Here is a 23,223-nt window from a genome sequence, read left to right on the forward strand (position 1 = left end):
ACGATCATCATAAGCAAGAACAATGCGAAGCTCCGAGTGCTTTTGTCGAAGGACACAGCTCCTAACACCAGAGGATGAACCGAAAAGGCTCGCTCATCTCCCAGTACTGCTTTTCGGTCCATGCACTCCCAGAAGTCCCGCCTCCGGCAAATGACAGTATCCGGAAAAGATCAACCCTGGGAAAGCCAGAAAAGGTCCGGGGCGGAGCCTCCGGCGACTCTCTAGCTTCCCCTTACTCTATGTCCGCCTCGATTGACAGGCTCCGAGTTCCGAGACTCCTTGCAATTGGATGAAGCTCCTTTCGTGGGCGGGCCTCCTGTGGAGCCGCGCGCTGATAGGCCGGTCCCGCCATGTGGGGCGCAGGGGCGGTGCTGGTGGCGGCGCGAGGGGTCTGGCTGACTTGTCAGCCAGGTGTGGATGGGTGCATGTGGGCGCTGCGTTTGCTGCTGCGTCCCATCGGCCTGCGCACCATGTCGCAGGGTTCGGCTCGTCGGCCGCGGCCGCCCAAAGACCCGCTGCGACACCTCCGCACGCGGGAGAAGCGCGGCCCGTCCTGGGGTCCCGGGAGCCCGAACACCGTGTACCTGCAGGTGGTGGCGGCGGGCGGCCGCGACGCGGGCGCCGCTCTCTACGTGTTCTCTGAGTACAACAGGTCAGTGCGGACCCACAGCCCCGCCCGTCTGGCTGCACCGCCACGTGCTCGGGGCCTCGCTCTCGTCCAGCCCTGCAGGTCCCTTACCTCCTTTAGTCCGCATGGTTTTCTGACATCAGTGCAGTACTTCCCATTGCCTGGGCCCGGGGGGTGGCTTTTCGCGTGTCATACCATCAGCATCCCCAAAGCAGGGGCCTCACAGTGAGTGTGTAGGCTAGGCCGGTCTGGTAAGTTGATAGGGAAAGGGGTCTCTTCCCACCAGCCTATACTGAACTCCACTCCTCCAAAGAGGGTTCAAAACATACCAGCCAATAACAGAACACAGTCATCTTGGTTGTAGTTATGTTGTTGTTTTATCTACAATAAAGCATTTTACAGAATAGACTTTTCTGACTCTACACTCCTCCCACAGGTACCTCTTTAACTGCGGAGAAGGCGTCCAGCGACTTATGCAGGAACACAAGTGAGTCAACCTCTGGCTTTTGGGGTGGAGGTGATTTATGGGCTTGAAAGCTGAGGTGAGTGGCAGGTGAGACTTCTCAGCAGAAGTGGTCTTTGGTCAGCCGTGTTTCATCTCACTGAAATGTATGTTTTTTTTTTCTTAGACTGAAGGTCTCTCGCTTGGACAACATATTTCTGACTCGAATGCATTGGTCAAATGTTGGGGGACTGTGTGGTGAGTATGTTTTGGAAGTCAGAGGCTGGTAGGAAGTCTCTGGGAGTTTAACATAGCTTGCAGCTAGCTCCTTTGCTCAACTTTCTCGGTCCAGGGGAGCTCGAAGTCTTGTATACTAGCCTAATCAGCTCGAGTGTGAAAAGCTAGAGCCAGGAAAGCAGGTCTTGACATGGTGGTGGCCTCCAGTGCGGGGCCACACATTTAACTAGAGAGTGGCAGTGGTGATCACAATAGAGCTATTTATCATGAGAACCACCAGCAGCCAGGATGCGGACGCCTCATTATTCCCGGCCAGCAACTGGGAACATCAAGATTGGGTTGCAGCCAGATTTTGAAAGCCTAGTGGTTAGTGGTATGGCTACAGGAAGGAATGAGGTCCTGCAATGCTCCATGCCCTGCCATTTACATAGCTGCTACTACTGGTGTGCTGTACAGGGCATCCCTTCACTTGTACGGTTCAGATGATGGCCACCCTGTTTCATGCCAGTTGCCTCCCTGCCTCCCTCCAGTCACCTGTGTCCATTCTAGAGCCATGTGGGGAAGATTCCTTGTCTCTGCACCTCTGCTAATATTATTTTCTCTTTACGTATTGCATAGTTGCTAATAAGCCAGAGTAGGGACACATGGATAAATAACTGGTTTTTTTTTGGGGGGGGGGCAGAGGGACGGGACGGGGGGAAGACCACCCCTGCTTCCAGGCAGTGCCTGTATGTTGAGAGAGCTAATTTTTTATTTTTTTACATTCTTTTTAGGAATGATTCTAACTTTAAAGGAAACTGGGCTCCCCAAATGTGTTCTTTCTGGACCTCCACAACTGGTGAGTCTCTTCTGAGTCGCCCATCAAAACGACCTCCTTTTAAAAGTGTTAATGACAAGAATCTTCATTTGTGTTAACATAACCCTCTGCCCTCAGGGATAACGGGTAGTGGAGTAAGCACATCTCCTTTCATAGTGCAGATGTACCCACCGGCTTGGCCCTGGGTGAGCTGCTTTGCCTTTCAGCCCCAGCTTCTTAGTTTACAAAGTGGCCAGGATGTTCCATCAGGTTGTTAAGAGTGAAGTGGAGCATAGGTACCACATCACTTTAGATACCTGGTACCAAGGCACTGCTTTTGTTCTTACTTACTAAACTTCAGACATCTAATTCTGTCCCCAACAAAATGTCTCAATATGTTTCTGTCCATCTCCTTGAGCTTTCACCGTCTGTGTACCGGAGGAGCCTTTCATGTCAGTTCCCACTTCTCTGGATTCCCTCCTCTGCACAGCAGCCAGAGCAAGAGTACATGCAGTGTGCCACTTTCCATCCTAGGCTCTCTTGTGTGGTATGCTCCACAGCATGGACTCCAAGTCCCCTAGGCCCAGGCCTCTGTTTACATTTCTGCCTGTGTGGGCAGCTGGAGCCACGAGGGCCAGCACTAACCCACTGTCTTGCTTTCAAGAGTCATCTCCTCTGGAGCTGTACCTGTCCCTCCAGACACACTGGTTTCAACCCCTGGGCCTTTGTTTTTCATTCCTCTCTCGGAGCACCCAGTTGCTACTGGGTTGTTGTTGGTATTATCATTTGTTCATCCCCATCTCTGCTCTAATGAGAGAGCAAGAACTGCGTGTCTCTTAATGTTGCTAAAATGGCAGCCTCTAAGGATAATGGACATCTATACACAATATCTGTATAGATAAAATTTTTAAAAGTACTTGCTAAGTTTTGTGTTGACATAAAGTGAGTCCATATTGTACTTATTTGAATACTGTGTCCTATGTTTAAAACATAACTTCTTGCTTGCTTGTTTTTTAGGAAAAATATCTAGAAGCAATCAAAATATTTTCTGGTCCATTGAAAGGAATAGACCTGGGTATGTTGTTGATTGTGGCTTGTTATCTCATATTTTTTCTTGTATGAGTCCTGATTTTCAATTACCATCCACCAAGAACTGGTTTAAAGCAAACCTTAAAATCACATGCTTTATTCAGCACGCTGTGGTTTTGTTCTTTCTCTTGTTCTTTCTCTAATTCTTTTAAATGATTTATTTATTGTTATTTCATGTGCATTGGTGTTATGCCTGCATGTCTGTCTGTCTGAGGGTGTGACATATCCGTGTCAGATTCACTGTAACAGACAGTTGTGAGCTGCCATGTGGGTTTTGAGAATTGAACCCAGGTCTTCAGGAAGGGCAACTAGTGCTCTTAATTGCTGAATCATCTTTCCAGCTCCAGCCCATCTTGCTCCTGTTTTGAGACAGGGTTTCTCTGTGTAGCTTTGGAGCCTGTCCTGGAACTCGCTCTGTAGACCAGGCTATCCTCAGACTTACAGAGATCTGCTTGCCTCTGCCTCCCAAGTGCTGGGATTAAATCACACGCCACCACTGGCTGGCCACCTCTTACTCCTCTTTTCATGCCTGGAGAATACTGGCCTAGTAGGCAAGAGTGCTGTAACCTGCTACATGCCTACATTTGTTTCTTTGTCTCACAACCTCCACTCGGGCCCCAGGCTCCTTCCCCAGTCCAAGATGGTTCTTGCAGGGGCATTGAATTCCTTGCAGGAGGAAGTGGTATGTAGGGTCTGTGGCCGTCTTCATGCTCGAGCCTCCACTCCAGCTGTGCTTCAAGGAGGTCCATAACCGCTTGATGGGAAGAGGTCAGAATGCAGATGCAGCAGGATTCTGGAGCCAGCGAGCCTCTCTAGCTGTCAGTATCCCACTTTTGTCGTGCACTGACAGTTTCCTTTCAGAATTTTTTTTAGCAGTTCTCGTGGTTGAGATGATAGAGTTCCTGGCTGGTAATCTTGTTAACCCAGGTCTCTTGCATTTGAGCGCAATATTGGTTTAACTTTTTCTTTTTTTTTCTTTTTTTTTTTTTTTTTTTTTTTTGTTTTTTTCATGACAGAGTTTCTTTGTGTAGTTTTGGTGCCTGTCCTGGATCTTACTCTGTAGCCCAGGCTGGCCTTGAACTCACAGAGATCCACCTGGCTCTGCTTCCCACGTGCTGGGATTAAAGGCGTGTGCCACCACCGCCTGGCTGGTTTAACTTTTTCTTACTGGATCTTGTACAGTGCTCATAGCATGACTTCCTTTGACTGTGTTCCATATAACTGGCTGATGAAAGTACAGCTTCCCTTTTTGTTTTTTTTCCCCCCTAAAAATCGTTAAAGAAAACCTGGTTTTATTGTTGTGTTCCCAGTAACACTCTAAGCCGTCAGTGGCTGGGGTTGGAGGTCCTGGCGGTTTGTTTTTCTGCCTTTATTCTACAGCACTTGATTTCTTGACCTGTGTTTTTCCTGCAGCTGTGCGGCCACACTCGGCACCAGAGTACAAGGATGAGACCATGACTGTTTACCAGGTCCCTATCCACAGTGAGTCTGGGAGCCAGATTTCCCCAGAGGAGGTGGCTGTGGGTCCCACCCAAGGGAAATGTGGGTGAGGAGAGACTGTGAGGACTTGGTTTGAGAGGCCTGTTTGTTTTCTGAGCATGATTAGAAGTTTAAGGTTGGATATTGAACGTTGGACCTTAGCCTCTTCTGGACAAACGTAATGATACTGCACTAGGACTGACAAGTTCATTCATTAGTTTGTTGCAGTTAAGTGCTTTTCTTAGAGACTTTTTAATAACTGCAACCTCAAAGAGTGGCATTGAGGGCTGAGAAGCTCCAACCGTGCGTGTGGGGTACCAGGGCTGAAGGATGTAGCTTTGAGTCTAGAGCAGAGATGCTCTGCACATCACTCTGGCAGAAGAGCTGGCGCCAGCTTTTACCTGGCACAAGGTAAAATGTGAGATGCCCTTGACATTGCGAACTGGCATGGTCTTGCCAGTTGCCGAGGGTCGATAGAGCAGACAGAGAAGCAACAGAGGCAGAACTGGGGGAGGAACTGAGGTTTATGCTGGCCGTGGTAAAAGATGGGAGGGAAGGGTGTGCTTCTTGAGCAATGGCCCAAGTACTTAAGGGCAGCAAGGGGATGATGGCCTGAAGGTCTCTCTTCACTTCCCTCACTCCAGGTCAGCTGTCTTCTCCTACCTGACTACCACTGCCACCCCTCCCCACCCCATTGGAAGTCTCTCCCTTCCTCGTTTCTTCCCAGCATCCTTTTCTTCCCTCCAGAGCACGCAGTAGTTTTCTGTCATGTGTGTTCCTATGGTTGACACTTGTGCCTTTCTGCCCAGCAGGCCCTGATTGAGTGACAGGCCTGGAGGAGCAAAGGCAGTTTCTGTTAACACCAGCAGCCCCTCGCCCCCTTGATCTTGATATCTAAATAGCTGCAGAATTCTGCTCCTTTTGGTGATGGGTATCCCGGGGGCCTGTGCGGTTCTACAGCCTCGAACTTTGAGTCAAATGCTATTGAATCCCTTCTGTGGGCAAGGCCCTGAGCCAGGGAGAGGCCAGTGGGCTGGTAGGTGGTTATTTTACTGCAAGGAAAGGAGTGCTGGTTTGATTGACATTAGGGAATTCTTGCATGGGAACACCTGGGCTGAAGTGGTGGGAGGTGTGTCATGTGATGACTTCTTCTGCTGCCCAGGTGAACGGAGGTGTGGCAGGCAACAGCCATTGCAGAGCCCAAAAGGGTCTCCCAACAGGCTCAGTCTAGAACAGTCGTCATCAGGCTCTGCACCAGCTGAAAACGGGCAGCACCTTCCAGATGGCAGCGGTGCAGGTAAACTGAGGGGGTGGGCCTGTGGTTCTTAAGGACCTGCCCTTTTGAAGGGCATCTCTAATTGACGGACCATAATTGTGGACGTTTTGGGGTACGGTGCGTTGTATTGATCTCTGTAGAAAGAATCAAGTTAGTTAACAGACCTGTCATCTCCAAGCTGTGCGCTATGCTAAGCATATTAGAAATGTATTATTTAAGTGACCCTCCGTCCCTCCATGTCTCACTCACCCAGTGCCTCACGCACGCTGGACAAGCTTTGTCCACCGTGCCACCTTCCAACTCTGAGCAGTTTTGAAATGAACAGTACGTTGTTTTCTGTGGTTGGTCCCAGTATAGTGTGGCCGAAACTTTGTACTCCTTTATCAGCTTCCTCTCTGTCCCCACTCTGCCCCCCACTCCCTCCTCCGTCCTTTGGCAACCTCCTTTCTCCTCTTTCTCTGTGAGATGGTTTTATTTGTGTGTCTTTCTGTGCCTCTATCCAGTGTTGTAAATGACAGATCTTTGCTCTTGATGTTCTAGTTGGGATCTTCACTGTAAAACAGTTGTTTGCACAAGTAGATGCTTTTCTTTGTCGTGTAAAGCCCTGGCCTAGGGAGAGAGGTCAAGAAAGGTTGTAAGGAGGGTGATGGTCCTGAGTGTCAGGTTAGTTGGCAGTTGGATAGCCCCAGACACGTGTTCATAGAGGAGCAGGGCCTGGCAAGCTCTTGGGTGTGGGGGGCTTTTGTTTTTTTCATTAATGAAACAACAATACAGAGGCTGGTTGCCATGCTCACACAACAGGCAAGTCAGTGAGAGGGTCGGCCTCTCTTAGAAGACAGCGTCCAAGACTTGCTCTGTCTGTCTGAGGAGTTGAGTACTCAGAGTCTGCTCTTTGGTGTTGGGTACAGCGGGTCAGCTTCTGCTGGTCTCACTGCATCTCTCTGGTGACTAAGAAGGCAAACCTTGACAAGCTTCTCTTACAAGGAAAGCAGAGAGGATCAAAGCCCACATATTTCCTTCAGGCCTCCAGCTCTTGTCTCATTTTTCATGTGTTTGTACTTGTTTATAAAACATTACAATGAGAGCTGGCAGGATGGCTCAATGGGTAGACACTTGCTGCCAAGTCTGAAGACCTGAGTTTGATTCCCAAAGCCCACATGGTAGAAGGAGAGAACTAACTTTGGCAAGTTGTCTTCTGACCTCCACATAAGCACAGTGTCACCCCCCCACACACACACACTTATACCTGCCCTACCCTCATAAACAAACAAATAAGTAAAAATTAAACATTACAATTTATTTTGTCCTACCCCAAATATTACACCAAATGGGACATGGATAAAAAGTTTTACTTGCCATTATGAGTTTTCTGCTGGAGTTTCCTTCCTCGCTTTCTCTTCCTTCCTCTCCCCCCACTGTACTGGAGGTGAGCCCATAACCTTGAGCCTATTAGGCAAGTGTTCTCTCCCTGGACTAGTTTGTGTTTTTTTTTTTTTTTTTTTTTTTTTTTTTTTGTTTTTGGTTTTTTTTTTGAGACAGGGTTTCTCTGTGTAGCTTTGGTGCCTGTCCTGGATCTCGCTCTGTAGGCCAGGCTGACTTCGAACTCACAGAGATCTGCCTGGCTCTGCCTCTCGAGTGCTGGAATTAAAGGCGTGCACCACCATCACCCGGCCCTGGACTGGTTTTTATTTCCTTCTTTTGAGACAGTTGTCTGAGCCGCCTTTGAACTGTTTTTGATCACCCTGCTTCAGCCTCCCAAGTAGCTGTGGTTACAGCCATGCCCCACCAGGTCTGGCTGGAGTTGCACATTTCCTGTTCACTCATTGTTGATGTAAGAAGGATAAAGAGGTGTGTAGTGAATGACAGGGTCGTCCTTCCACTTCAGGATGGGGTCAGTGATGTCCTTTTCATGTACTGAAGGAGAATTAAGGGATAGTAATTTGACAAGCATACGCAGCCTTCACGCTCACCTGGTTAAATGTGCTTTTCCTCAGGTGTCAACGGGAAATCGGGTGGCAGGGACCCTTCCTTGGTGGTAGCTTTTGTCTGCAAGGTAAGTCTTGGCAAAAGTGGGCAGTGAGTGGGCATGTGGCTGGTGACCAGGAGGTGGTGTGTGCTGGGACCTCATCTGCAGCTGGCTCCCGGGTCACCTGTGCTCTGGGCACCTGTGCAGTCATCTGCAGGTGGCTACTGTGCTCGCGTGCATTCTGCAGGTGGCTCCTGGGTCACCTGTGCTCTGGGCACCTGTGCGGTCATCTGCAGCTGGCTCCTGGGTCACCTGTGCCCTGGGCACCTGTGCAGTCATCTGCAGCTGGCTCCTGGGTCACCTGTGCTCTCTGGGCACCTGTGCGGTCATCTGCAGGTGGCTCCTGGGTCACCTGTGCTCTGGGCACCTGTGCGGTCATCTGTCCCGTAAAAGCTGAAGCACTCTACTGTCCAGTATTTGGAGAGGAAGGAAGCCACCACCCACTCTATTGGCATCTTCCAGTGTCACTGCACTGGGTGATGGTGTGCAGCAGTCTGACTGGCCACTGCCCTGTAGACACCCTGATGAGAGACTAAAGAATGAAGCAGCCCAAGCACCCTGCAGTCCCCCTGAGGCCTGTCGTTAACTGGGGCACTTGATTAAGTTCACATAGGGCCATGGTGGGAGTGAGCACTGTGTCGTAGTTCACCGGCTTTAACTCTAGAACCTTTGTAAGTAAACCCATTCACTGCATGTCCCCGAAGGGTGAGGCAGTCAGGAAAAGGAGACGTACTCTGTGAAGACAGCTAGCTGCCTCACCAGTGTCTGAAAGTCTGTCTGCATTCCCTCTGTCACAGCTCCACTTGAGGAAAGGAAACTTCCTGGTGCTTAAAGCGAAGGAGCTGGGCCTTCCTGTGTGAGTGTCAGCTCCTTGGGAACTCATGGTGGGTCCGTGTTAAAAAACAGGTGTCTCAGAGTGCTTGCCTCTTTCAGTGGGACGGCCGCCATTGCCCCCATCATTGCTGCTGTCAAGGATGGGAAGAGTGTCACCTACGGAGGAAGGGAGGTGAGGCTCCTGGTGTCTGGGATTTAGCAGCTGCTGGTGGGGCCTGGAACACTGGGCAGAGCCACTGCCTGCCTTGAGCTTACAGCCATTTTGAAGGATGTGTGGGACAGCTTGGGATTGCCCTCTCTTGGCTGCGCGATGTACCCGGTGATGTCCCCCGCAGTGCTCTGCCAGGCATGCCTGTATCTTGTCTGCTCACCCCTGGTGGGCCTTTGTGTGTGTAAGGGCCTTCCTTTGTGCCTATGTGCGGAGCAGTGCCTGCCTGCAAGGATGGACTTGCTAGCAAGTCTCATAGCAGAACTCAGGAAATGTCTCCATAAACTAGTGTCTATCTGCTGCAGTATGAACCAACAGAGCAGGAAAAGGTGGGTGGCAACTGCCCAGATCGGGCTTGTGCTCTGTATTAAATGTGGGTTGTGTAATGGTAGCATTGCCTTGAAGGACATTTGGTTGTGGCTGAGCTAAGACTCTGGAAGAGCACTCTGCTCCAATCAGTGACCTGTTTAATGCTTTAGATCACTCCTGAAGAGCTTTGCACGCCCCCAGACCCTGGTTCTGCATTTATCGTGGTAGAATGTCCTGATGAAGGATTCATCCAGCCCATCTGTGAGAATGACACCTTTAAAAGGTAATGATGAGGGACTTTGGGAGAAGTGAGAGCCATCACTGTTGAGCACACCTAGCCCAGCACAGACATCCATGTTCCAAAGACGGATCCTGTCCTTGAGATACACTGTGTCTCTGGGAAGGCCTGGACTTCGGGTTCAAGGTGTGTCTTGATCCTATTGTCAAGAGCTGGGCAGTGTTTGTAGTTAGTGGTCTTTGGAATGAAACTTGAGAACAGCTGACAACCACAAGCCATTGAGGACTAGACCAATCAACTACAACTCAGAGAGAGAGAGAGAGAGACAGAGAGACAGAGAATACACAGAAGCAAGAAAGAGACATCTAAATCTAGAATAAATTCCAGAACGAATGTGCAGGCAAATAAATCATTTGACCTATTTCTTCCTATATGAATTTTCTTCCCTCACCTGTGCTGAGACTAATGAGGTAGGACAGAGTGTTGAAGACCCTGTGACCTAGATTGTGTTAGGGACAGTCTCAGCATGGAAACGTCTTTCTGGCCCAAGTGTTATTGTCCAATGGACAGTTCTTGCAGCTTCCACCACCGTGTCTTTCTGGTGCTTTCAGGTGCCCTACCCCTGAGCTTCATCCCAGCCCTTGGTCTTTTTGAGACAAGATAGCACCATGTAGGCTCAGATGGCCCTGGTCATGTGGTCCTGCCTTAGCCTCCTTAGTGCTGAGTATGGTGCATACCACCACCTTAGGTAGAAGCCTTAAGGTGTCTGTTTTCAACTTTCTCCCTCCTCAGTGGCTTGTCTATGTTTCCTTGTCTTTCACATGCTGTTTTATTCTACTTACAGCAGATCCTTTTGGCTCCTGTGCTTTTCCACAGTAGTGTCGGAGTTCTCCACTAGGTCACTTAGTTCTTTGTGGGTTCAGTGCCCTGGACTGTCCTAATCAGATTTTGAGCAACAGAGCCTATGGCAAGTCAGAGGAACTTGAGAGTTTTGTGCCTATGTGAGATTGTGTGTGTGTGTGTGTTTGTGTGTGTGTAGGGGTGATGGTGGTGGTGAAACCAGCCACTGAACTAAAAGGAGGTGTCACCAGGTTAGTAGACCATGCCTGAGCGAGAGGTGATGCCCATGACAGCACTGAGAATTCTGATTCATGTCTGTGCAATCGATTCCCTTTCATGTATGTCCTGAGGTTGTCTCTCTTTCTAAAGGAAACCCCATTCTTCCTTCTGCCCAGGTACCAGGGCGAGGTTGATGCCCCCGTGGCCCTGGTGGTCCATATTGCCCCAGAACCTGTACTCACTGACAGCCGGTACCAGCAGTGGATGGAGAGGTATGGAGACCAGTTCAGGCCACAGAAGGCAATTCTTGTGGGTGGTGTTTGGGTGTATGTTCCACTAAATACTGCTCTGCTCACTGCCTGCTCTCACTTGAGCCTGCCTGAATTGTCTCGGATTCTTGTGAACTCTGAGTGGGTCCCTCTGTAAGAAGGGGCTGTGTTGAATCATCGTCACTAGGTGGCGCAGTGCCCTACTTCCCCCCTGTCCAAGGCTCCCACTCAGTCAGTGCAGAGGAGAGCCTGACAGACTAAAGGAATAGCTCCATCAGCATCTCACTGCACATCTGTGTGTGACTTCAACTGCTCTGGCTTGTTCTTGAACAGGCCTGTGAGGAGAAGGTCTACCATTATGTAATAATCCTGCACTAGTGAATAGCACCAGGAGAAGAGGGTTTGAGTATGGGTATTTGGTGACCTCGAGTGGCTCCTCAGCTGCCCTGCCATCTGCGTCACGACCCATCTCCCTGTCCTCCCTGCCCTGAGCAGTTCTGGGTCTTAAGCTCTGTCTTTCATTCCTTGTGAGTCTGAGTCAGAACCCGAGTTGTCTGTTGTCCTCTTAGGCCATTTTCATACCCTGTACTTGGTCATGTTTTCATGTCCGTACGTGAAGGTCTTAGGCTTTCCGAGTTTTCCCACCGTTCTTCCCTGTATGTTCCAAAGGGAGCCACAGGAGGAACAAAAGCCTGGGCTCTGATACAGAAGCAGCAGGATTATGTCTGTCTGTGTAGTCATTGTTTGGGGCAAATGACATAACTCTGAACATGTCCATCCACATTAATCTGTTTGTCTGCTGTCCTTTCCCTGAGGTCGGTGACTCCCTGACAGGCACTATTAACAATGGGCTGTCTCTTCTCAGGTTCAGGCCTGACACCCAGCACCTGATTCTGAACGAGAACTGCTCATCGGTCCACAACCTTCGCAGCCACAAGATTCAAACCCAGCTCAACCTCATCCACCCTGACATCTTCCCCCAGCTCACCAGCTTCTATAGTAAGGTAGCTAATGTCCCACATCTGTGCTGGCCAGTGGATTCCTCACCTCTGCCTTCTCACCAGGAAGTGTGCTCTTGTCTCTTTCTTCTAGGAGGAAGGCTCTGCCCTCAGCTTGCCCACAGTTCGGGGTGAATGCCTCCTCAAGTATCAGCTGCGCCCCAAGAGAGAGTGGCAGAGGTGTGTGCAGTTCTGAACCCATGGGGACATCTAGGCCAGGGGGTGGGAGGGTTTTCTGAAAATGGTTAGTAGCGGTGTTCTGGAAGCCTTGCCAGCCCTTTGGTTTCTGCCTCAGCTGTCACCTGTGCGGCAGCAGTAGAGCCCAGCTCCAGTGACAGGATGTTTAGTGAGACAAGGTCTCACTTTGTAGCTCTTGCTGTCCCAACTTGCTATGTTGACCAGACTGGCCTCAAATTCAGAGATCTTCTGGCCTCTGCCTCCCAAGGCTGTGATTAGAAATCTGTGCCTGGTACCTGGCCCAGTGAAAAGATCTTTAATGGTATTTCTGATAGTAATGTTTTACTCATCTTGGACATTTTCCCCTTGTTTTAATGCAACTGTAAATCTTGCATATATATGTCTTTTATTGGAACTTGCTTCCTGAAGGTAATTTCTAAATGTGTGGTAATGGGGTCACAGTGTGTGACTTCTTTAGGCACAGTGACTATACACTGCCACCTGGAAAGGCCCTGCATACTCACTCCCAGGCAAGTGAGCAGTGTTTGCTGACTACCTGATGGCTTGTCTTCTTGGTGGGGTATGAATGTGGGGTCTTAATGAACTCCTAGCATCATTGGTAGAGTAGATCATGGTATAGAACGTCACTGTGTGCTGTCGTGGTTGAATAATCATTGCTCTGGTGGTATGCCTTGGGCCACGGGCATTGATTGCTACATACCTTCCTCAGCCCATGTGCCAGTGAAAACATCATTCCGAGGACCCAGACCCACTGAGTTGATCTAGAGAGGTTGACTTGGGGCTGCTTTCTAAGCTGTGGGGGACTTTCCTGCTCAGCTGGCCCAGGGAAGCAGCCCTCCTTGTATTGGTGCTGAGTGGAGGAGACCAGCAATGCCAGCGTTCACTGGGGCTTGCTGAGGGTGTAGGCTCTCTGGCTACACTCCAGAGCTGATACGTTTGGGTTCTGCAGATCAAGGTTCTCAGTTGCTAGCTGTGTGCCTGCTCACTTTAATTTGAGAGGCGCTCGCTGGAACCCTGCTTCTCAGCTCGGGCCCGGTGGTCCTCCTAGAGGACATTGGCTCCTGTGTGGAGACATGTAATTTCACAACCTTGGTTGGGTAGGGGGTGTGGTGCTGCAGGGACAACTCCACCGTAAAGAAGGATTCATCTGCCCAAGCACCAGGGAGGCCTGGTTGTCAGGCTTGAGGCTGGAGAGGTGGCAGAGAGCCGGGGTTGTTCAGGAGTCATTCGCCTTATTTAGTTGAGGAAGGTTCCAGAGACTAGAAGTGCCTAGGTCATTACTGTAGGAGTGTTCTCATCCTGTACTGATCTCTTTTCTGTTGCTGTGATAAAACACCAGGACCAAGATAACTTGGAAAAAAGTTTATTTTGACTTGTGATTCCAAGGGGATAAGAGTTCATCATGGTCAGGGGGTGGGGGGGAGGGGGTGGGAGCAGGGTGGGCAGCAAGTGGAAAGTATAGTGTAGCAGAAGCTTAGAGATCAGAACCCCAGCCACAAACACAGCAAAGAGAGTGAACTGGAAGAGGGTCAAGGCCGTAAACTCCCACAGCTCACCTCCAGAGATGTACTTCTCCAGCAAGGCTGCCATTCCGCATAACCTCCCCCAGCGTCATCCAAGAGCTCGTGTTCTGAAGATCCAAGCCAGCATTTGCCGGGAGGATGTGCAGGGCCCCTTGGGTCACCCAAGTGATTTTCCTCTGCAGGGATACCACACTCACCTGCAATACTGATGAATTCATAGCCGAAGCTTTGGAGCTCCCCAATTTCCAGGAGAGCGTGCAGGAGTATAAGAAGGGCATGCAGGAAAGCCCGGCCCCAGAAGGTGAGCCAAAGCCCTGGGCAGCCTCTCTCCTAAGCATGGCCTGCCTGAAGCTTGCAGTCTTGAGCAGAGTATTATTGCAATCTGATTATTTAATTCAGGGTTCTTTGTATTACAACAGAAGGTTAAGGGAGGTGTTAAGGATCTTAGTACATGTGCCCCAGTAAACTTCATGTTTAGTGGCAGTGTCTGGGCGTTCTTGAGGGTCCACTTGTAGGAAAATGGTTTGGGGAACACCTGTGAGACCTTGTTGATTGTCCCTTGCCATGGTTGGTATTGGTAATCTCCTGGTTGGCTAAGAAGGACTATAGAAGATGCTGGCCTCCTAACCAGTTTTATTGCTCCATCAGGGAAAGCAATTGGAGAATTTTGTGACCTCTGCACTTTCGGGGTTTTCTTAGTTTTCGGTTAATGATAAAGAGGATGCTGGAGTAGAAGGTTTTAATCTAGCCAGGTGGCCTTTGTTCACCCTTGCTTTTCTAAAGTCAGTGCTAGGTCAGCCATCCTTCTTCCCATGTGTGTCTGAGAAGACTGCCTCCTGGGAGTTGCTTTATCCTTTCTGATGAGTTGCTGCCCTGGTGTGTTAGTTCATGGCCACCCAGGTGAGGCTGAGGGCTAGCCCTGGGTTTCTGTGCAGAAGATGTGAGGTGCACACTCGCACGCACATGTGTGTGTGCGCATGCACACACACACACACACATGAATTATGCGGTCTTGGTGCAAGGTGGAAGTGCCCCCTGTATGGAGAAAGTGGTGATTTGGAGTTAAGGAAACCTTCTATGTCATTTAGTGGTTTTTTGTTTGTTTGTTTTTGTTTTGTTTTAAAGAAAGGTCTAAATAATTACTATCATCTAGATGCTTTTCTTCCTTGACAGCCTGCAGGCCTCATATTGAAAAAGAAACACATTTACCCAGCACCCCTCCAGAAAGGTGGATTGAACTAAATTGCTTGCCCACCACATGACAGAATGCTGGCTCAAGTTCATTTGTATTTTCCACAGAGAAAAGAAGTCAGTATCCTGAAGTTGTCTTCCTGGGTACAGGGTCTGCCATCCCAATGAAGATCCGAAATGTCAGTTCCACACTCATCAACTTAAGGTACTGTGTTTGCCTCAGAAGCTGCTATCCACTAGAGCTTTCTGCTAAATCGTCCTCTCCATTCCACTGGCTGATCGTGCTGGAGCAGAAGTGGTAGGCTTTGCTGTGTTTTACTTTGTTTAGAATGTATTGTTGAGATAAGGTCTTGCTATTTGGCCCTGGCTGGCCTGGAACTCTCTGTGTTGACCCAGCTATCTTGAACTCTGACGGCCCTCCTTTATCTGCCTCCTGAGTTGGGCATACTGTATCTACTTACTTACTTCTGGGAAACATGCAGATCCATCCCCTCATGGCTGTGGGAAAAATGCTGAAACCTCTTTATGCGGTACACATTGCTGCAGGGTGTCCCAGTGAGCTTACACAGTAAGCCTGTGAAGGACGGGTGACTAATGACATATTGAGAGAGGTTGCTTCAGTTCTGCAGTCTAAACTGCACGTGCAGGCCTTGAGCTGGTGTCTAAACCAGTACCTGTATTTCCCCCAACTTCTTGCTGGTGCTTTTCAAAGCTTTTGGGGTCTTTCACATTTGTTTATATTCAGCCATTATTGAGTTCTGCTTGTTTTCTGGGTTTGCTTAGGTTCATTTATCTGCAGAGATATGTCAGAGTCACTGTGAGGTGATCATGAGCACTCTGCTCTGCAGACATGTTTGTCAAGGAAGCATCTGGTGAAGTGCTGGGTTAGTTCTTAGAGTTCATTATTATGAGTGCTAGTGGTGAACAAATAACCAAGTAATGCTGCAAGTGTGCACTGCAGTGTCCAGGTGCACCTGAAGTCACACATTACACTGCAATGTACTGGTGCACCTGAGGTCAGACAGTGTGCACTGCAATGCACTGGTGCACCTGAGGTCAGACAGTGTGCACTGCAATGCACTGGTTCACCTGAGGTCAGACAGTGTGTACTGCAATGCACTGGTGCACCTGAGGTCAGACAGTGTGCACTGCAATGCACTGGTTCACCTGAGATCAGACAGTGTGCACTGCAGTGCCCAGGCACACCTGAGGTCAGACAGTGTGCACTGCAGTGCCCAGGCACACCTGAGGTCAGACAGTGTGCACTGCAGTGCCCAGGCACACTGAGGTCAGACAGTGTGCACTGCAGTGCCCAGGCACACCTGAGGTCAGACAGTGTGCACTGCAGTGCCCAGGCACACCTGAGGTCAGACAGTGTGCGCTGCAGTGCCCAGGTACACCTGAGGTCAGACAGTGTGCGCTGCAGTGCCCAGATATACCTGAGGTCAGACAGTGTGCGCTGCAGTGCCCAGGCACACCTGAGGTCAGACAGTGTGCGCTGCAGTGCACAGGTTCACCTGAGGTCAGACAGTGTGCGCTGCAGTGCCCAGATATACCTGAGGTCAGACAGTGTGCGCTGCAGTGCCCAGATATACCTGAGGTCAGACAGTGTGCGCTGCAGTGCCCAGATATACCTGAGGTTAGACAGTGTGCACTGCAGTGCCCAGGCATACCTGAAGTCAAATGTTTTCAAATCTAGGCATGTTTTCTTCATGAGTGAGAAATGTAAGAAAGTGTGTTAGAGTTGCCTGGCCTCTCTTGAAGACTTCTGGTTTCTGATCCCTAAATTCAGACTGGCACCCTTGTTCATATGAACAGGGTCAGCTTTTAATCATTTAGACTCTCCCCTAGAAGTCACTGTCTTTAGAATGAGGTGTCTTTGGATAAGTGTAGCCCTTCCAATCTTGTGGCTTCCTTGAGAGAGGAAGGAGCTGGAGGGGTACCTCCATCTGTCTGTCTACCTGATAGTGGAGCCTCTGCATTGGTGCACTGAGCTCAGACCTGAGACCTGCCCAGCAGCCACCTCCCCAGAGGAGGTTCATGCAGCCCATCCGGTCTCAAGACTGTTTGAGGACATGGGACAAGAAAACCAGGGCCACTTGGACAGGGAACTAGGAGCCATCTTCCATGACTTAGTGCTGTCTCTGGTACTCTGAGCAGAGTGTAGTCCATTCAGGGGAGGCACAGGGGTGCTGTGAGGGATGACTCCTAGGCCTAAGTCTGCTTTTTCTTTTTTCTGTTTTTGCCACAAGCATTGTGTTGATATGGGCCTTAAAGGCTTCAGGGTTCTTTGGATCTTTCTTTCATATAGAGAAGATAGACTGGTCTAGAATGACCTGTGTGGCCTAATTAGTTGACTTTCTTATGAGCCCACAAAGGACAGGGGGATGTGGTTGTGGAAGGCGGGGGTGGGGATGTCGACAGCTGCTGCCTGGTCTGTCTCTGCCATAGCGATGCCATTCTGGAGAATCTAGACTAAGCCTTTCCTGTTGGTGACTGTCTTTCGTAGCCCTGACAAGTCTGTGCTGCTGGACTGTGGAGAAGGCACCTTTGGGCAGCTGTGCCGTCATTACGGACAGCAAATAGACAGAGTCCTGTGCAACCTCGCTGCTGTGTTTGTGTCCCACCTGCATGCGGACCACCACACGGTGAGCGTGGGACCCCAGAGGTCAGCGTGTGGGAGGTGCTGGCTCCTTTAGTCTGGGCTTGGGCTTCGTTCCCTCTAGTACCAAACTTTTGGCTTGTTTTTCTCCCTGGAACATTTCAGTCATTGGTTAGCATGTGCCACCCCGCCTGGGGATGGGCTCAGTGAGCTAGGAAACACTTGTGGGCAGGTCTCTAACCTGTGGATGACAGCCGGGCCTGGCTCATCCCATGTGCTCTCCTCCCCAGGGCTTGCTGAATATTTTGCTGCAGAGAGAGCACGCGCTGGTAAGTGAGGCACCTCACTGACATTGGTAATTGGCGGCTTCATTGTCAGCTGTACCTACCGCTGAGTCCAAACCATTTTTCCTGGGAAGTCCCCTTATTGGCTCTGCACTGGAATCTTCTTTCAGGAGTCTCTGGGAAAACCCTTCCAGCCTTTGCTGGTAGTGGCCCCTACCCAGCTCAGGGCCTGGCTGCAACAATATCACAACCAGTGCCAGGAGATCCTGCACCACATCAGGTGAGCACCCTATATAACGAGTCTCTCTCTGTCTCGCCAGCCAGCTCCCAAATAATGACATGGAGACTTACATTAATTATGAAAGCTTGGCCTTAGCTTAGGCTTGTCCCACTAGCTCTTATAACTTAAACCAACCCATTTATTTTAATCTACGTTCTGTCACGTGGCTCGTTACCTCATCTCTGTACTGCCCATGCTGCTTCCTCTGCATCTGGCTGGCGACTCTGCCTTCTTCTTCCTAGAGTTCTGTCTCTGCTCTGAAGTCCCGCCTAGACCTCCTGGACCTCCTGCCTAGCTATTGGCCGATCAGCTTTTTATTACACCAATCACAGCAATACCTTTCCATAGTCTGTACAAATATCCCCCACAGTCCTGTGCCCCAGACTCCAGGCTGTTGCCTTCCACTACTGCCCGCTTCCAGTGCTCCAGCTGACTGCCCTTCGGAGCATGCTCTCCAAGTATCCCAGTTCTCGCTGCAGCTCTGTACCCCAGAGTCAAGTTCCTGAACTACTGCTAGCACAGAGGTGTCTAAGCCAGGTGGTGCATGGCAGGGATGACCCAGCCCTGCTGCCAGATGCTGCCCACGACCCGCACTACTTATTAAGTTTCTTGCTGTGAACTGCATAGGCTGGGTGTGTGGCTTGGATCAGTTTTCCTTTCTTCATTACTGTGACAGAAGTCATGATTCTCAAAACCACTGAACATTCTGCATCCAAAGAGCGGAAGTGTGATTGCAGGTGTTAAATGGCTTTTTGAGAAAACATTTTCATTATCATTTTTCAAATCTTTGTCTTCTCATAGTATGATTCCTGCCAAATGCCTTCAGAAGGGGGCAGAGGTCTCCAGCCCCCCAGTTGAAAGGCTGATCAGCTTGCTGTTGGAAACATGTGACTTGGAAGAAGTAAGTGGCCCTCGTACAAGCCCCACAGAGGATGGGCAGGGTGGGGAACGGGGCCTGAGCTCTCCACCTCTGCTCCCTCAGTTTCAGACGTGCCTGGTCCGGCACTGCAGACATGCTTTTGGCTGTGCGTTGGTCCACTCGTCTGGCTGGAAAGTGGTCTACTCGGGGGACACCATGCCCTGTGAGGCTCTGGTCCAGATGGGTAAGTGAGGGGAGCAGACCTCACCCAGATTCTTTGAGAGATGCATGGGATGTGGCATGTGCAAGGTGCGCGCAGATGGGTGTGTAGCTGATGCCAACAGACAGTAGACTGGGTCTCATCCAGTTGGTGCCTTGGCTGTTGTCCTGAGGAGCAGACAAGTCATGGGACCAAGGGTGCTGAGTATTTGGTCAGAACACATCTGTGGATGCCAGGGGTATGTGCTACTCATCCAAACTCCTCCTTGATGCCCGCCTTTCTGTTCAGGGAAAGATGCCAACCTCCTGATACACGAAGCCACTCTGGAGGATGGCTTGGAAGAGGAAGCGGTGGAAAAGACACACAGGTAGCAATGCCCTTGAGTCCTCATCACCCTCTTTTGTCAAGGGAAAGCGAAGCAGCCTTCTGCTCATCCCCAGAGAGGTGGTGCCCACAGCCAGGTGGGACTGACTGGCTTTCCTCTAGGAACTTCCTGAACCCACGTTAGCTCCCTTGGGCACTCTGCCTCTATTCTTGCATATACCCCAGGCAGGGTTCTATGGTGAGCCATGGGGTTTGAAGAGAATGAGCCAACTGGAATAAATTGTCACTTCAAGGGAAGGTGGTGTCATGACTGAATACAGGGTGTTTTAAGACTGACCTTCCTAGGTGCCCAGGGGTCTTCTCAGGTGTTATTCTGACAAACTGACAGCCAGCACCCACTGCAAGGCCTTCCTCAGGACGTGTGGGCAGGCTCTGGCTCTCAGGAGCATCTTTGCTGGCTAAACAGCCTTCTGAAGACTCCTCCCAGCACTACTTGGTGCCCTCAGCAGGGACAGGCGGGCTTGTGGACCCCTGCTCCAAGGCTCAGCATCCCTGGCTTTCTTCTTTGCTACAGTACCACCTCCCAAGCTATTCATGTGGGGATGCGGATGAATGCCGACTTCATCATGCTGAACCACTTCAGCCAGCGTTACGCCAAGATCCCCCTCTTCAGCCCTGACTTCAATGAGAAAGTTGGCATCGCCTTTGACCACATGAAGGTCTGTATTCCTTGTGGACCCTGAGGGCTCTGAGGGGCAGGGCCAGGTCGGAGAGTGACGCTCATTCACTTCTCCTTTTATAGACTAGGGCCACCAAAGAAAGCAGCTTTCTCTGTCACTAGCCAGGTGTAACCAAAATCAGACTGAAGACAGGGTCTGCTCCTGATGGGTTTTCCTGCCCTCAGGGTCCCTGGAGATTCCAGAACCTCTCCCAGGCCTGGGCCATTCCCACTGCAGCCTTGGCACCAACCTGTGGGGCAGGGGCTTGTCTCCCAGAGAAGCAGAGCGGGTCTGCCCCTTTCACCTCACCAAATGAAGGAGTGGACATGAGCCGGCTCTGCACGTTCAGAGCTTGATGGAAAAGTCTAGACCACGATGCTTTCTTTCCCTTTGGTCTCTTACTCTCACCCAGGAGTGGGAACTGCCCTTTCTTCTAGTACTTGTTCCCAGATGAATAGCACTCTTGGCCTGACGGTACGCAAGGTGGGAGAGATGGTCTTCCCCCAGCTCCCTTGCTCCTCTCAGTGCCCGTGCCTGTCTGTCCTTCCAGGTCTGCTTTGGAGACTTCCCGACAGTCCCCAAGCTGATTCCGCCACTGAAGGCCTTATTTGCAGACGACATTGAAGAGATGGAAGAGCGTAGGGAGAAGCGGGAACTTCGTCTGGTGCGAGCGGCCCTCCTGGCCCAGCAGGCCGACAGCCCGGAGGACACAGAAGCCCAGCAGAAGCGGGCCCTCACGGAGGAGCCACACAGCCCACAGAGCAAGAAGGTCAGAACCCAGTGAAGGTCCTAGCCATCCTGGACTAAAAGCTGTGTTCCTCGGCCCTGTGTGGAAGCCACATCTTCTGTCATCCTGGCGGGAGCCAGTGCACATGGTCTAGCCAGCAGGCAGCCTGGATCAGAGTGCACAGTCCTCTATGGCCATGGCTGAGGGGTGCCTCCCGTGCCCGGAGAACACAGTGGCAGGACAGGAGGCCGCGCAGTGGAAGACAGCAAGCCAGTCTTGAAAGAAGTCATGGAAATGAGGTGTCTGCCCTCACTCTCTAGCACAGGGGTTCCCTCTGCATGCCAGAGTCAAGCCATGGTACAGGTGAAATTGGTTATGTGTCCCAGGCTCCAAGAATAGTATTTCCAAGGACTCAGACTCAATAAAGCTCCAGTTTGGAATCCTGAGTTCTTTGGCTTCATCGTGGTACTGCTTCAGTGTGGGGGTCTTCTATGGCTGGGGTACCTAGTATGCCCTGCATGCTCCAGTGGCCACAAGGATCCGTGGAGCCTGCAATCACTGTTAAAGTATGAAGAAATGTCACCTTGGCCTAGGTGCCCTGTTGGATCTGAAAAGAGGTTAGTGACTGAAACTCGGAAGGATGTTCCAGGTCGACTCTAACGTTTCTGTATTCTCCCTACCCAGGAGAACGCGGAAAGCACTTTAGACACTCAGGGGTGAGACAGCAAGCACTTGGCCTTCCCTGGTGGCCATCTTCGGACTTCCTCCTGAGGCAGCACAGGATGCTGTAACTGCCCAGACGCCTTTACTGAAACAAGACCACGTGCCAAGCTCAGGGATAATAAATCTATTTTAATAACATTACTCTTGACAACAATTTGTACATGTATTTAAAGATAACCTTCAACCCCCAGGCTCCGTTACAAATTGGGGATTGGACCGCCCTTGCCAGGAAGTGAGCAAAGCTGTAACGTCAAAAGTCTGCAGATCCCACTCTCAGAGAAGGGTGAGTTTACACTGCTGGGAAAAATAACTAAGCCTTTAGAAGTTTTCATTGTACACCTGTACATTGGTTTTGATTGAATGGCTCAAATTAAACAAATATAGATTTCGTATATACAAATATATCATGTATAGGTATATCTATTTTCAAAGGATCAAACTTTAAACTTGGACTTTGCATGCATGGCCCAGATCTGTTTTATTTCCTCAATCCTGAAGTGTGAACAGGCTCCCTGTGCCCCCTGCCCAAGGGCTGGATGGGGCATGGTGAGAAGGATGAGCAGGGTCTGCTGGTGTGCAAAGCAGTCCACAGCGTGGGCCGGGTGGCCAGTATCACCCCCTCTCCCTGCTCTGGGGAACAGAATTATTGCTAGTCAGCTGCACCCCCCAGAAGAGGAGTGCCAGGCCTCACATACCTACTAAGCTGGGTGCCTGGATGGGAAAGTCGCTCTCCGATACCTAACGTGTATGGAGAACATGGAGACCCACAGAGGGTCTGTGTTCAAATCCTCAATTCAGAAATGCCAGTATGGAGTAAAGGGAGCCTTATCAATGTGGGGGAAATAAAGCTGTCAGAAGTAGATGTGTTAAGCTTTTTAATTTGGAGCTGTGATTAAGGGTAGCCTGAAAGGTCTTTCTGGTTGGCCAGGACCCTGGCAGCAGGCAGAGGACAGACAGTGCTCAGGACTTCTCTTGCCCTATGGGAGTCTCTCCACCTGCGCTGCTTCCCCTCTGGCCCTTATGGTAATGCTGGAGGACCTGATGTCCCAGTCAAGGCAGTAACTGGACCCTCTCTTGCACCCTCATCCTGCAAAGGCTATCCTGGCAAGCCCTTGAATGGAGAGGTGGATGCTGCTTGCCATAGAGGCCAAAGATGGATCAAAATAGGCACAAAGTCAAAAGGCAAAGGTCAAACAAAAGGCTGGAATCCTCACCCCAAATGAACAAACATAATCTGCACCACCAACACTCGCCACATGGATGGGAGAGCTCTTTTCCTCTGCCCATCTCCACCCTGGTGTTGGACATGACAGCAAAGGGCTGATGGGAAATCCTTGGCAGGCGAGGGACGCTGCTCTGGGTGGTGTCTGGGGGCCCATGGATGTATGTACATGTGTCGGGGTGGGCCACATCAAAGAGCTGTACTCTCAGACTCCTCTTCCGAGTCTCTCTTGTCAGTCACTGAGTGCCGCCGTGCGTGTTCCAGGGGGCTCAGGCGGAGCGTTGACCCCAGCTCTATGTGGATGGAGGGGACATCAAAGTGGACAAGATCTGCAGAGAGAGGAGGGTGTGACAGGGGACCAATTGCAAACAGCATAGGAAGCAGGGCAGCCTGGCTCTGTTCAGGCTAGCTCATTAGAAGTTGGGCACTGCAGAATCGGGGTGTAGCTGGGTCTGATCTGCTT

General features: G+C 50.6%; 2 protein-coding genes across 5 annotated transcripts in view; one reads left to right on the plus strand and one right to left on the minus strand.

Moving 5' to 3' along the window:
• The first annotated feature begins 339 nt into the window (after positions 1 to 339).
• On the plus strand, positions 340 to 21,676 carry Elac2 (elaC ribonuclease Z 2). Its single transcript, XM_028869343.2, has 24 exons — positions 340 to 652; positions 1,065 to 1,115; positions 1,258 to 1,328; positions 2,081 to 2,145; positions 3,121 to 3,178; positions 4,606 to 4,674; positions 5,834 to 5,968; positions 7,942 to 8,000; positions 8,771 to 8,829; positions 8,907 to 8,979; positions 9,495 to 9,607; positions 10,798 to 10,893; positions 11,756 to 11,894; positions 11,983 to 12,068; positions 13,792 to 13,910; positions 14,909 to 15,005; positions 17,310 to 17,448; positions 17,693 to 17,731; positions 17,857 to 17,966; positions 18,768 to 18,867; positions 18,949 to 19,069; positions 19,334 to 19,412; positions 19,944 to 20,088; positions 20,639 to 21,676. Exons 1-24 carry the CDS (start codon positions 351 to 353, stop codon positions 20,870 to 20,872), a joined length of 2,559 nt encoding a protein of 852 aa, XP_028725176.1. The 5' UTR covers positions 340 to 350; the 3' UTR covers positions 20,873 to 21,676.
• Arhgap44 (Rho GTPase activating protein 44) overlaps positions 21,648 to 23,223 on the minus strand; it is a 174,459-nt gene continuing 172,883 nt past the window's right edge. For 3 of the 4 annotated variants that reach the window (XM_028869347.2, XM_028869345.2, XM_028869344.2), the window contains one exon: positions 21,648 to 23,089. In XM_028869347.2, coding sequence (XP_028725180.1) covers positions 22,950 to 23,089 — 140 coding nt within the window. In that variant the 3' untranslated portion in view covers positions 21,648 to 22,949. The remainder of the gene's footprint in view (positions 23,090 to 23,223) is intronic. The other variant, XM_028869346.2, reaches the window with a different exon arrangement.

This window comes from Peromyscus leucopus, chromosome 8b (genome assembly GCF_004664715.2).
Source record: "Peromyscus leucopus breed LL Stock chromosome 8b, UCI_PerLeu_2.1, whole genome shotgun sequence".
NCBI lineage: Eukaryota > Metazoa > Chordata > Mammalia > Rodentia > Cricetidae > Peromyscus > Peromyscus leucopus.